Raw genomic sequence first — 13982 nt, 5'->3', positions numbered from 1 at the left:
TACTGCATAACGGCCTGTGGCACAGCCAAGTGCGCATAAAATGCGTTGACAGTCGAGTGGCAGTGGCAGTGGCAGTGGGGGGTGGTGGCATGGATGAGGCTACTCGACACCGTAAATTAGACGCTGATGCACGCTCTACCTAAGCACACACACACACACACACACACACACACCAAAATCTAAACCTCTAAACGTACACTTTCCCATCGCACAGGTACGCCGCTCTGCCTGCTGCCTGCTCTCTGGCATGCGGAAGCAGAGGCAGCAGACGACACCGCAAGAGCACCACACAACACAAAAGTGCAACAAAAATCAATACAAAAATGCAACAAAATGTTATAAAAAAAAAATGGGTTAGATCTCTACACATATGGGTACCCTAGAAAACCCATGCCGGAATATTGTATGCTAACCCATGAATATATTGTACTCTGGGGGCTCATTCTCTTCAATGATAATTGCATTAATTGCTCCAGCCCCTGCTACCTAATGGAGAAAGGATGTCTTGCTGCTGGGTAAGCTGTTCCAGATCATCATCTGAAAGAAATTTCTTCCGTTTGGTAGAACTATCTCTTAAAACAAATCAACCATTTCTCTGCCACTTTTATATGGTATTCGATTTCTTGTCTATACGAATATACGAATTTTCGTAAAGGCTGACATTCAAATAAACAATGCAAAATTGTTGGCTTCTCTGCGTTGCAGGCATCCGGTCGAAATCATAATTATCTAGAATGCTTTTCTGCATTTCACAACGTGCTTGAAATTCAAGCTAAGACCCATCCAATGTGTGTGCATTGTAATCACATTTTCTCAGCACCAAGTACTAGTTGCTCTGTAATCATACATGCATATATAGTATAATTGGAAATTTCCAGAATTTAGAGCCACTCGTAGCTGCATTGTCGTAGTTCGACGAAAAATTTGTGAAACTGGAAGCAATGTGCTGCTATTTTATATTAAATTTGTGTGCACATAATAGGCAAGGGGGCTTCCCACCTCTAGTCGAGTATACCCGATAGCGGGGCGCCATGATGAGGCGGCAACCTTGACCTTTGGACAGACAGCGACGAAATATATGGCCCGAAACCATGCGGCATATGAGATGCGGCGTGTGTCACGCCCGCACATCCGCATGGGGCGAATGAATAGACTTGTATATCTCTGGCCACTCGACTCGTAGCTCTGATAAATGTTAGGCCCGGGCCCGGGCCGGGCCGAGCAGATACATTTTGATAGATATTCAACGATGAAAACGTTTAGCATTCAATTTCAATCAAAACAGAAGTCAACTGAGATTCTGATGGGCTACTCGTAATTGTATATGAGCGTGCGAGTCAGTGTGTCATCTACGATATATGTGTGTACGATCTATCTTCCTTTGATACCGCCCGACTGCCGTAAAATATTGGAAACGGTCGCGTCGTTTGACCATGAGGCAACACTGGGTAGCCATTACACAGTTGTTGCGTAGATATATTCTATCTGTAGCTACACATATATGTATGTACATATGTAGTGGCTATTCTTATACAATATTCAATTTCTATATAGTTCTATCTTGGTTTTATTTTCGCATTGGTTCTTATCTTTGAGTTTTCTGGATCTGAAGCACCGTAACCAGTTTGAGGCAGTTCGTCCGTTGACTCTGGTGCACTTTTTCAAGCTCACATAGCCATAAAGATGATAAGCAAGATACGTAGTATGGTGATAGTATTACAAAGATATAGGGTTACTGTTTATAGATTCATAAATGTCCGCTGCTTGATTTACGAGCGTGTGTTATGGCATAGTTTTTTTTTGTTTTTTGTTTTTTTTTTTTGGGTGTTTCCGGCCGTATCAATTGAATGATTGATGAGCAGAGCATTAAACAGTTGTACAGTTGTATGGCACTGCAGAGACCATAAATAGATCGGTGATGCTTCCCATACTTGATATTATATTGTACAGCCATCAGCCATCTATGTGGATGATGTTCAGGGGTACACCACTTCGACTGCAACTACAGCAGAAGGTTTTGCGAGCATGTGGAAACCAAAAGCATATCTGAAACACTTCTGGGAACAGCATAATTAATCTCACTGTAGCTTCGCAATGCGAAATCAGTCGGCAGTGTGTAGTGTCCATGTCCATGCATTTGAATTTCCAGGAACACTCGTCTAAAAGCAAAATGTGGTTAAAGCATGGAACGGCAGAGCCCGAAATACCTATATGAAACTAACAGGGACAGAGAAAGTTCTCGGCTCTGGCAGAAATTAATGCAGCATGCAGTCAAAGGGAAACAGTTTCACTGAACTATTGCATTGGAACAATCGTAGTTTCATATTGGCTGAGAATATGATGCCAAAGTTCTGTACGAACTATGGTTCGATCAAGGGTATCAAAATGCATGGACCAATAAGAGCTAGCCTACATTTGATTTCCTGCTCTAGTAATTCGTTGGGTCTTCTGATTCCTCTCCTCTTTCTGACTTTTGTTTTGTGCATTGGCTGTTCTATTCCGTTCCGCTCCTGCTCTTTGTTCTCCTCTGCCTCTCTCAGATTGTTGCTGTTGTTGCGCTGTTGTTTCATCTGGTTCGTTTCTGGCCGCTTCTTCTCTTGCTATTGTTCTCTTTTTCTCTTTCTGTTTGTATTTGGCTTTGGTTTTTTTGTCTTTAGAGCTTGATTGGTCATCGGGAGCAGAAAACGCTAGAGGGGGCAAGGGCAAGGGGGCTCTCTGTGTTCTCTTATGCTGTTATGAGAGGCAACAGGTTTTTATTGGAATCACCATCGCCCCCCGCACCCACCGACTCGCACATTGTTTATGCTCTCCCAGTCTGGTTTGGATTCGCGCGTGCCGCACTCAAGTTGCTGCTAAATTGAACAGTTATTGAACAATTCCCAGTTCGATCCTCTTTTGGGAGGCAATGCCACGGCCTCAAGAGTGGCCTTCCTCCATTTCCAGACTTTTTAAGTTGTGCGGGGTGGGAGCGGCTGCTCTTTCTTTACGAAAGTTTCGAAATGTTGCACCCTTTTATTTAACATACCTTGTCCTCGCACAAACTCAATCTTCGACTCTAGCCCGCTCTTTCATTATCTCTGTGCCTGTGTAATCCCCTCTCTTTCAATGGACTAAACAGATCTTATTCCCTCTCTTTCAATGGATGAAGCTCTCATTCCCTCATTCCTCTCTTTCCAATAGATTAATGTTTGATTAATGCTTGCGGCTGGTCAGTTGCACAGATTCTGGAATGTGATTTTTTATTGTTCTGCTGCAGGTAGGCGTTTCATATAAGAAAGAGGCGATGTGTGCTACAGCGGTACAGTTGCCTACTGCGCGTGTTGTGACAAGTTGTTTACTCGCAGTGCAGTACCTACTACTCTTCTCGTGTTCGGGTTCTTTTGGGCTGTTTTTGGCAGCGCTTCCACTGATTATTCGCTCGCAGATCAAGGTCAGTCTCTCATCTAATCTCATCCACCCATGCGCTTATATAACGCAATTATGCACCCCAATTATGTGTCCTACACCCCACCCACTCGGCATTTACGTCAGGCGTAGGCACTTTGGTTGCAAGCTAAGAGCAAAGTTTGCACAATTTCTTTGACACAGCTAAGCCCCCCGTGTCGCAGGTGAAGCCAAAAAGGTAAAGCAGGGGTGGCGGGCGGATGCTAATAGCATCCAAATGCGATTAGCAGTTGAATGCAGCATCCGCCGACTCGCTAAGAGGATAAAAGGATGTTGCTGTATCGTGAACAAAGCGGAAGCTGCGCATCAAAGTGGAGCGAAATATAATGTCAAAGCATATAGCGCGCTGGAAGCGGATTGTGCACCACAAATCCGCCACAGAATGTAGAAATAAATGCTTGAATTATGGTCATTATATTCTGAAACCTTTTTTGGCATCGATCGTCTCCTTGAAGCATCTCCACGAGTACCAAGACAGGACGAAACTCTTAAACTGTGGCAATTTCCAGCAATTAGTTTGCAAAGTTGTAGTGCAGCAGCCGCATGCTGCTTCTCCTGCGGTCACTTGAAGTAGTTGCTGGCGAAAACGCTTCAATGTTGGGCACTCCTCTCAGTGGAGCAGTGCCAGAGGCAGTGTCAGATCCGCCAAATGAAAATCAAATCCAAAATACTTTCAGGAATTTCAGTATAAATTTGACTAGAGTTGAAGCACATTTCTCTCGAATATGCACAGCTAATGATGTCGGTTTCGTCTGAGACCATCTTAAATGCTTGTGCCACGAAAACAAAACGAAACCTTCTAGAACCAACTCGTCATTGCATACCGCTAGGAGGGTCGTCGTTGTCGTTCAGGGCCGTCTTGTGGCCCGGCAGTGGAAAATTCCCAAAAAAAATAAACAAAAAGTCTCATATAAAAGGACCAGGGTATCCTTGGGGTGGCTGATTCTGCTCATCGATTTAACAGTGGGGAAACCAGCGTCTGACGACGCGTTGTCCTGACCTAGTCCAAAGTTGCGCACTCTCTCGGCCCTACCATCGCTCTCTAACCTTTTTTTTTGGGCCAACTCCTGCGCTCCGACCCTGTATGTGCCGAAGGTATGCTAATATAAGGTAGGGTGTACCCGCGTATTTTATTGTGCTGAATATATACTTTGTTACTATAATCGGTTTGTGTCATTTGCTCTTGTCTATTTAGTTTTTGTTTCTGTGTCTGTTTGGGGAGTGCCTTACCTTTGGATTAATGCACTATGAATTTGCCTGCCTCTCTCTGGTATGTTCTATCGTTTCTCTCTCTCTCTCTCACTCTCTCTCACTGTGTTTCTCTCTCTCTTCCTGGCTGATGTTTGGCATGTGAAAACGCACGTCAGCCACCCAAAAAAAGGCACCGCAATCCCTCAACTCCTGTGACCCCTGCGACTTGGTTTTCGGCCCGAGTCAAGGACATTCAACTCTGCTCTGTCGTCATTATCCGCTTTTTTTTGTTGGTATATTTTTGTTGTTGTGTTTTGTGCTTTTCTCCATCGATTTTTGTGCGTGTTGCTCGACGGATTTCGCCCAAATTACGGGGCTGGAGGCGCGAACACGACGCCTGTTAAGACTTGAAAGCAAAGTGCAAGTCCAAGTCCAAGTCATAACCAGCCGGTGCGAATGAATTTTTCATAGTCTTGGCCTTGTCAGCCAAGGGGCCAGCCCGGCCAACGCTGCCAGGCACCTCTGTGATCCTCGACAGGTGCGCGCGACCCCTGTGGTGGGGTCTTGATCTCTCAGCAGCACGGCACGAAAATCAGGTGACTCGACCGACTGACTGATGCTCTCTTTGGTGAGAGACGTAAAACATCGTGAGGCGAATTTGAAATGGCCTCATTATGAGTAGGCGAGTGGCCGGGGAAAGAAGCCACAAAAACAGGCAGTCGGCAGTGTGCTCCGCTGCGCGAATGAGTGAGCAAAACAAACGTGAACAGAAGCAGTTAGCAAAGCTGAATGCAAGAAAGGCAGACGCAGCAATGGAGGTAACAAGAGGAAAGGCGAAGCATTTGATACCCTTGCATATCGATCGTTTCAATGTTAGTCACTTTCTGATTTAATGATCTAATTTGGCCAAGTATTTTGAGCAATATACATATAGTTCAGGAAAAGGATCGTCCCTGCGGTTCCGATAGTTATCCGTGTCCGTTCCATGTCGCTTACGAACATTTCGCAAAAAGGGTTCGATATGTTCAGCAATAAAAAAGGGCTCAGAGGAACATCCGCAGAATACTGATCATCATTAGAATAACCATGCATATTTAAGCATCACTTTATGGGCTTGAAAACACGCTCCCATTGTTGTGTGGCTCGAACATTAGAATATTCCTCTGCAAAAGGGTATACAAAAAATTGAACAAAGTGAAAGTTGAAGAGAAACACTACAACAACGACTCGACTTTAAGGCCAGGCCCCGCAGCTGCGGCATATGCAGCGGCAGCAGCAGCAGCAACAGCAACAGCCGCAGCCGCAGCAGCAGAGACAGCGGCATGTTAATAACAGCAGACAGTGTCGGACGAGGCAAACCGCCTCGAACAAAAAAAAAAAAACACTTATTTTCAGGTTATTTTCTGACGTGTTAGCGGCTCTGACTGAGCCGTCAGCTTACAATTGGAGCCTACATTCAGTTGGCTAAGATCACGCTAGTCGTTTGGACGCAAAGACCAAGAAGAGGCACACCACTAACCCATAAACATAAACAGAAGAGGCGCTTCGGAGCGGAGCCACTTCCTAATCGATCGAGCAAACGAAAGTGGAAATGTGCGAAATTGCCAACCCGATCACCTGAGTGAGAATAGTGTTGGCCCAAAGTCTCAGTTGAATTGGATCTGTGTTCCCATCATTGTCTCCAGTCCCAGGCGGTATCTGCAGTGAATACATATATCAAATATTCGGTAAGTCACGAAAGCAACAGCACCAGTGGACAAGTTGGCAGTGTGTCGTGTGTTGTGGTGTGGTACTCAAAAGAAAGTTGAGTAATTTCCCGCACAAGAATGTCGAATATGTCAATGAAAGTGGGGTCGAAATGGGTATGGTGGAATTTTGAATGGCGCTGTGCTGACCGACAATCAATAATTGGGGCAACTAATTATAATTATAATTGAGGGAAAAACGAAACCCGAAATGTTTTCATTCAAAGTCTAATACGCCGTATTGTCCAGTTGGTCTTAAAAGTAGAACCTGACTTTCAAATTTAATATTCGATCGAACATTAGACAAGAGCTAAAACCTTGCTTCAGGCTTCCAGATACTACTAAAATCTATATAAATACAAGTAAAACCCCTATAAATGTTATTGAGTTTTAAAATTCAATCGATCAGTAATCGATATAGTGACGCAGCTTCGATAAATAAAGTTTGCAATTCTTTGGCTTGAAAAGTTATTTGTAAATTACTGAGTTTATTTTTCATGTAAACTTTAACCCACAATTAAATCGTACTACCAATCGATAATTACTGATTATTCCACTGCCTCTATCACCAAGCAAAGTACACACGATCCACAAATGATCCACTTCAGAACCACAACCACAACCATGCCCCCCAACCAAAACAACAATTGAACTTTCTTTTCTTTCTTTTTCCCCCTCTATCTTTCTCACACACACACAAAGATAGAAGCACACACACACACACACAGAAAAACACTCGCATACACAGCCAGCGATGTCGGAGGCTGTCACACCCATTGGAGGAACAGGGACAACAGCACTGCCAGCCGGCTTCGATCCAACCGCAGAGGCGGTGGAGAAGACGCTCTGCTTTCGAGGATTCTGGGCGTGGTTCGTGCTCCTGCTGCTGATCGGGATCTGTGTACTGTTCGTGATGTGGCTGCTGCGCAAGTGCATCCTGGGCCCAGCCTACCGCAAGGCGAATCGCATCGACGGCAAGGTGGTGATCGTCACCGGCTGCAACACGGGCATCGGCAAGGAGACGGTACTGGAGCTGGCCCGAAGGGGGGCCAAGGTGTATATGGCCTGCCGCGACCCGGGACGCTGTGAGGCGGCCCGCATCGAGATTATGGACCGCACCCAGAACCAGCAGCTATTCAATCGCAGCCTGGATCTCGGCTCCCTGGAGTCCGTTCGCAACTTTGTGACCCGCTTCAAGGCGGAGGAGTCGCGCCTGGATCTGCTGATCAACAACGCCGGCATTATGGCCTGTCCCCGCTCCCTCACCGCCGACGGCTACGAGCAGCAGCTGGGCGTCAACCATTTGGGCCACTTTCTGCTCACCAACCTGCTGCTCGACCGGCTCAAGCAGGCCACGCCCAGCCGGATCGTGGTGGTCAGCTCGGCAGCTCATCTCTTTGGACGCATCCATCGCGAGGACCTCATGAGCGAACGCAATTACGGCAAGTTCTTTGGAGCCTACAGCCAGTCGAAGCTGGCCAATATCCTCTTCACCCGCAAGCTGTCGGCCCTGCTACACGGCACCGGGGTGACGGTCAACTGCTGCCACCCGGGCGTGGTCCGCACGGAACTGAACCGCCACTTTGCCGGCCCCGCCTGGATGAAGAGCGCCCTGCAGGTCGTCTCGCTGTACTTCTTCAAGACCCCCAAGGCCGGCGCCCAGACCACGCTGCGCCTGGCCCTGGACCCGTCGTTGGAGGGCTCTACCGGCGGCTACTATTCGGACAGCATGCGCTTTCCCCTGGTTCCCTGGGCACGCAACACGGACACCGCCGATTGGCTCTGGCGGGAGAGCGAGAAGCTTGTGGGCCTGCCCCCCATAGAGCCGCCACCGGTACAGAATGGCAATGGGAGCGCTAACGGGAGTGCCAACGGTAATGGCAGCACAGGTACAGGTACACCCGCTGAAACAGTGGACACCGTTGTGGTCAATCGCTCGTAGTCGTCGTCGTCGTCGTTGTCGTAGTAGTAGTCATAAGGCAGAGGTTCGACCGGGGTTCGGTTGGAAGACCAGGCACTTAATTTATTTTATAGTTTTGCATACCCTTGCAGAGAGTATTACGCGCATTCCATTCGATCAGATGTCCGTCTTTCGGTTTCTATGAGATGTGCTTGAAATTTAAAGTTAAAACTTTACGCACACATCCAAAATAATTTCTAAGAACGATCAAGGAATAATCGATCTTCAAGGGTATCAAAAGCTTCGGCCCCACCGAAGTTGGCCTTCTTTTCTTGTTGTTTTTGTTTTTTTTTTTTTCGTCAGTCCTGTGCATATCATTAAGCTGAAAAAGTCCACATTAAAATAAACGATAAACTTAACATGCAATGCAATCGACTCGCTTTGCTTTACCTACTCAGTTACGCTCTCTCCTTAGTCTCTCCCTGGCGTCTTCGAATTATATATTAATGCAAGGTGAGGCATTGGAATTCCCTCAACGTTTGGTTGGCACCGCCTGACACTATGATAGTGAGATAGAGAGAGAGAGAGAGGGAACTGGAACTCCACACCCGGCATAGCTACACCTTGCAATCTCTTTCTCGCTCAGCACCGCTCTTTAAGTGCATTCATTTACTCTCTCCCACTACTGCACTCCAGTCTCCTTCTACGTCTTTCTACCCAATCCTCTTTCTGCTCGTCATTTTCTACACTCATCTGTCTTCTCATTCCTTCTTTCTGTTGGCAATTTGGAATTACAACAGCAACAACATCAGCATAAAAAGCAAAATTTACGAGAACAAAGCAAAATCAATGAGAACAACGCTGACGATGTCGCCGCCGCTGTCGGCCGCTGCAATTTCATTTGACGTGAGTGAGCGAGTGTGAGCCGTGAATAGGAGGTGAGGAGAGTCAGTGGGTGAGCGCTCTTTCTCTGCCTCGCATCCCCCCGCCTTGTTCATTCATTCACATGCCATTAGCATTAATGTTCGTTGGTGGGTAAGGGAGAGGGACGAGTTGGCGAGCGGCGGAGAGACTGCAATTAAACCCATGCATGCCCATGGGGTCGTTCTGGTACGTAACTGCAAATTATAAGTGTGCCAAAAGTGAAAATCACAAAACGAAGCTCCCAATTGCACCAATTTTTGTATTTGTTTGTACTGTGGCAATAAATTAAAACATTCCACGCTGTGTAACGCTATAATTTACAGCCATTTGGAGGCATAATACTTTTCCATTTGTATTAAAAAAACGAAAACGAAAAAAATCTATACAAAACTAACTAGGGTACAATTGGTTATCCATTGTGGGGTTAAAGACGGCACACAACATTTGCACGAAAAACTGCAATGGAAAATTCCACTCTCTTATGAGTGTCTTTTGATTGCGTGTCTGCCCCCCTTGCTGCCGGCCCCGACCAGGCCCTACCCCAACAGCTGTTCCATACGGAGAAACGGGAATTTGATCGATAAGAACTGCACCACCGAAATGGAGCATACGATATGTACATACATACATACATATGTAGGAGTGGGTTAAACGGTGGCTACAGGTGACGTGCCCTGACACCAAAATGCAGACACCTGCATGCCGATGCATGCCAACCACAGGGATTTTCCCCAACAAAACGGGGCTGATCGTAACCCCAGATGGAGAAAAGAAAGAGTTTTCCATTCGATAGATACATAGACATCCATTCAGTCTGGCACGTACATAACCGTTCGACGTAGTAGCATTTTGGTTGCATTCAGCATTGAAATTCTAATCGAAACTAAAGAAGAAGATTCCAGAAACTTTGGATGGTTGTTGGTGGGGAGTTGGGGGCATCTGGCATGGGGTTCGATGTCACGCCGAAGGGCTTATGTAAGTGCCTGGTTTTGGCTCTATTACACACATGATTCCGTTCCCACCACCCTCATCAAGTGTATGATGATCATAGAAATTGTGAAATTGCCTGCAAGGCGACGTCAATGCGTGGCGAGAATCGAGAATATTATACGGGTTGGATTATTATTTCAACCGTATTGAACTACGGTTGAAAAACTATGCACAGATAGTAGTACTATGTAATAGTTTTATATGAAGCCAATTCAATAGACCGAAAAAATGAATCCAGCCCCCAAAAACAAAGTTATTACGTCGCCTTAAAGATGAAGCATCTCTGATAGATAATTGTTTAATGTTATTGTCATGGCTAGAATTAGTGATAAAATTTCTTAAAATTTAAATTCGTATTCTACGTTTTAGGTTCCAGTAAAATAGTTACGATTATACATACACACATATATATATATGTATGTATTTGCAGATGTATTTGTCGATTTCATTGGCAATTTCCATTCATTCATTGATTCATCTAGGGAACGGACAAACGTGCCCGTTTGATAATACTTCTCAGTGACATATTATGGGACACGTTCTCACTCTCAAGTTATACTTGACTTTCGATCCTACTCTTCTGCACCCATCTGACGGCAGCAAAACTCTTGTGGATTTACAGTACATATTTGGTTTGCTATCTAACGGCGCGTTGTGATGACGCTAGACAGGCAGGGTGAGAGCGAGAGAGAGAGCGATAGATTTCCCCTATATGCATACGTAACCCCATCCCATTGGCGAGGTCATTACCTTTCCCGATCGACACAAAATTTTCCATGCCAACTTGCAAATTCGTTTGCTGACTCAACCCAGAAGTTCTTTCTACATTTCTACATTTTGGGATGGCATGGGATGGGATGGGATGTGGGATGTGGGATGAATGTTGTCGTTCATCAGTCGTTGTCAATCGTCGATAATTGGTTCAAGGTTCTCTGCGGGTCCAAAGAAGTGACGCCTGTTAATGAATGCCACAAAAACAATATGCAACAAACAACAAAAAAACACTTGTGGGGTAAACAAAGGCAAACTGCATCTAAATTGCAGCCAATCCGAAGTACTGGGCACTATTTATAGATGTGAGGCGCTGGCGAATTTCTTTAATGGCCGATAAAAACATTTCCCACACAACCCACCCACCCACCAGCCCCAAAACGGTTTTGGCTACGTGACAAAAGCAGCAGCGAAAATAGTCCAAAAGGCATCTGAATATCTCTGGGAGCCGTAGGGCAGGGCAGAGGCATGTCTCATGTGGATCGCACGTTTATACAAGATGCGCTGCCATACAAACTGCAAAATCACCAAAAATGCATCTAATTATTTATAATAAATGCCACGCCAGTGTTGCAAAGCTTCCATCAGAAGCTCTTTGTATTAAGGGGCAGCACTGGCTGGTTGGAAAGATCTGCAGTTCAAATCATTAAATATGCATAAAATCAATCAAGTTCAGTTATTTATTTATTACAAACTCATAGCCACATTAATTTGTGATATATTTACGGGGCCACCAGCAAATAAATCAAAATTTTACTTTAAATTTGAATCAAACCGCTCATAGTGACGCACCCGCTACGTAGCTGTTGAGCCGCCCGAACGCCAGCCGGCCAACAGGGCTGCCATTTGTCAGAGCTCGATGGCCAGATCGATGGAAAAATGAAAACGCACTAAAAATGACCGAAAAAAATACCACCAGACATTCGGCCAGACTAGGCATGTCCACCATCTTGGGTACGAAGTTGCCACAATTGATAAATGTCGGAAAGAAGGAAAAAACTACCCAATCTCGCGAAAAATAAGTGTTGACTATTGTAAGAAAAAAATTTATCAATCGCAGTACGCGCCAAAAGAAACCCGGCAGAAAATCGCTGGGTCAACTGCATCATAAGGCGCATTCACTCGTGTGGCTCTGTCGTTGCGAACGAGGGTGGAGAGGAGGCGCTGACGCCACACACACGCCACGCCACACACAGCACACAGCACTCAGCACACAGAGACAAGAAAAGGGCACCGCCGAACAACAAAATGACCTCGAAGCGCAAGTACCAGAGCCTGTCCAGCTCCAGCCCCGCTGTCATCAAAGAGGAGATTGTGCCCGTGCTCATACAAACGGAATCGGACGATGGCGAGAGTGGCGATGCACCACATTACACATATGCCTACACGACGACCACTGAGGAGGACGATGCCGAGGCGACGGAGGTGATCACAATGGACGATCGCCAGGAGGTGATTATCGATGAGAACGGGCATGCGGTGACGCTGCAGCAATTGGTGGAGAACAGCACCGTCGAGGAGGTGGAGACTATCGAGCAGGGCGATGGCACGCACACCATTCTCCGCATTGTACCCAGCATTCGCGGCAGCGGCCACCACGACGATGATGGTGAGGGCGAGGGTGAGGACGATGACGAGGACCTGGAGGAGGATGTCGATCACGATGAGGAGAACGAGGGGGAGGAGATTCTGGGCATCGAACACGAAGGCCTCGAGGAGGAGGACGAGGAGGGTGTCGGCTCCATTGTGTTCGAGGGCACCATTGACCACAGCCTGGAGGGGGATGGACGCAGCAAGACCTTCTACTGTCCCAACTGTGGCAACTGCTACAGCGCTGCCGGCTCCCTGAAGCTGCATATGCGCGCCTGCCTACGGCAGCGCAACGATGTCTCGGCCGAGGACCGCAAGTGTTCCGTCTGCAGCAAGGTCTTCAATTCGGTGGCCTACCTAAAGGAGCACATGATGCGGCATACCGGGGAGCAGCCATTCCGCTGCACCCGTTGCTATCGCAAATTCATCGATCAGCAGAAGTTCAGCGCCCACATGGAGTCGCACAAGCATCAGGACAAGCTGGAGGCCGAGGCCGTGGCCCTGGCCGCCCAGCATGGCGGCAAGAAGGTGGTCGTGAAGGAATTCAATTGCTCCTTTTGCAACGAGGACTTCACCGTGGTGTTCGATGTGGGCCAGGTGAAGCGGCGCTATGCCTGCGACGGCTGTCGCGATAAGTACTCGAATGCAGAGGCCCTGCGCCAGCACAAGCAGCTGGTGGAGGAGAAGCGTGAATTCACTTGCGATCGCTGCGGCCGCAAGTTCGTCTTTGAGGGCTTCCTTCAGCGCCATTTACCCACCTGCGATGGCAGCATCAAGCGTCGGCGTGACATGAAGTAGAGGTGGCAGCAACGTGATGACAATTGGCGGCCGGCGAACCGTAGGCGACGGCACCCTCGACACCAGCTGAATAGCCGGAATGAAGATGATCAGCTGCAGTTCGAGGTGGATCCCCTGATGGTTCCACCAATGCATTACGTTGTTATCAAACAGGACGCTAGCAAGAACGACCAAAACGACGACGACGAAGATGATGATGATGATGGCTTTAATGTGAGTCAGAAGCAAAAGCAAGAGCAAGAAGAGGAGTAGCAATTAGCAGGCGAATGATGGATGGATCTGTCTCGCCCCACCAGGCGGGACAATCAAATCCTTATTAATTTTTGTAAAATTTTCGTTTTTATTTCCTAATCGTTTCGGGCAGGAGGGGTCTGAATAAATACAAATGAACGAGAGAGAGTCCAAACAATTTTGAGTTTCATATATATATATATATAGATATATTTAAATACATGTTTTTTTTTTTTCTATTGATTTATTGTGGAACATTATTTCTAATCCAAAATCATTTTAAACATTTTAAGTCTAAAAATTATTATTTGTTGAAAAGGAAAGAAAGAGTAAGGAAAATCGTTATGAAAGGCATCCCTTACGTAGAAATATTTATAATTTTAAAGAAACAAAACAAA

At 46.4% G+C, this 13982-nt stretch overlaps 2 protein-coding genes across 3 annotated transcripts; both read left to right on the top strand.

The window, feature by feature from the left end:
• Window positions 1–3294: 3294 nt before the first annotated feature.
• Window positions 3295–8704, top strand: LOC111076901 (retinol dehydrogenase 12). Of its 2 annotated transcripts, none has more exons than XM_022370948.2 (3): window positions 3295–3430; window positions 6031–6362; window positions 7083–8704. In XM_022370948.2, the coding sequence occupies exon 3, from the start codon at window positions 7135–7137 to the stop codon at window positions 8320–8322; it is 1188 nt and encodes a 395-aa protein (XP_022226640.1). In that variant the 5' UTR covers window positions 3295–3430; window positions 6031–6362; window positions 7083–7134; the 3' UTR covers window positions 8323–8704. The 2 variants fall into 2 exon arrangements, with proteins under 2 accessions (XP_022226640.1, XP_022226641.1); XM_022370949.2 differs by lacking the exon at window positions 3295–3430 and adding an exon at window positions 5314–5453.
• Window positions 8705–11907: 3203 nt separating this feature from the next.
• Window positions 11908–13792, top strand: LOC111076902 (zinc finger protein 624). The gene has a single exon (XM_022370952.2). The coding sequence runs from the start codon at window positions 12214–12216 to the stop codon at window positions 13351–13353; it is 1140 nt and encodes a 379-aa protein (XP_022226644.1). The 5' UTR covers window positions 11908–12213; the 3' UTR covers window positions 13354–13792.
• Window positions 13793–13982: the final 190 nt, after the last annotated feature.

The sequence above is a fragment of the Drosophila obscura genome, unplaced genomic scaffold, assembly GCF_018151105.1.
Source record: "Drosophila obscura isolate BZ-5 IFL unplaced genomic scaffold, ASM1815110v1 contig_165, whole genome shotgun sequence".
In the NCBI taxonomy this organism is placed as follows: Eukaryota; Metazoa; Arthropoda; class Insecta; order Diptera; family Drosophilidae; genus Drosophila; species Drosophila obscura.
This window is presented reverse-complemented; position numbering and strand designations above follow the sequence as displayed.

Coding starts and splice junctions, on each gene's coding strand:
- LOC111076901 (XM_022370948.2), top strand. CDS start 7,135: ATGTCGGAGGCTGTCACACCCATTGGAGGAACAGGGACAACAGCACTG.
- LOC111076902 (XM_022370952.2), top strand. CDS start 12,214: ATGACCTCGAAGCGCAAGTACCAGAGCCTGTCCAGCTCCAGCCCCGCT.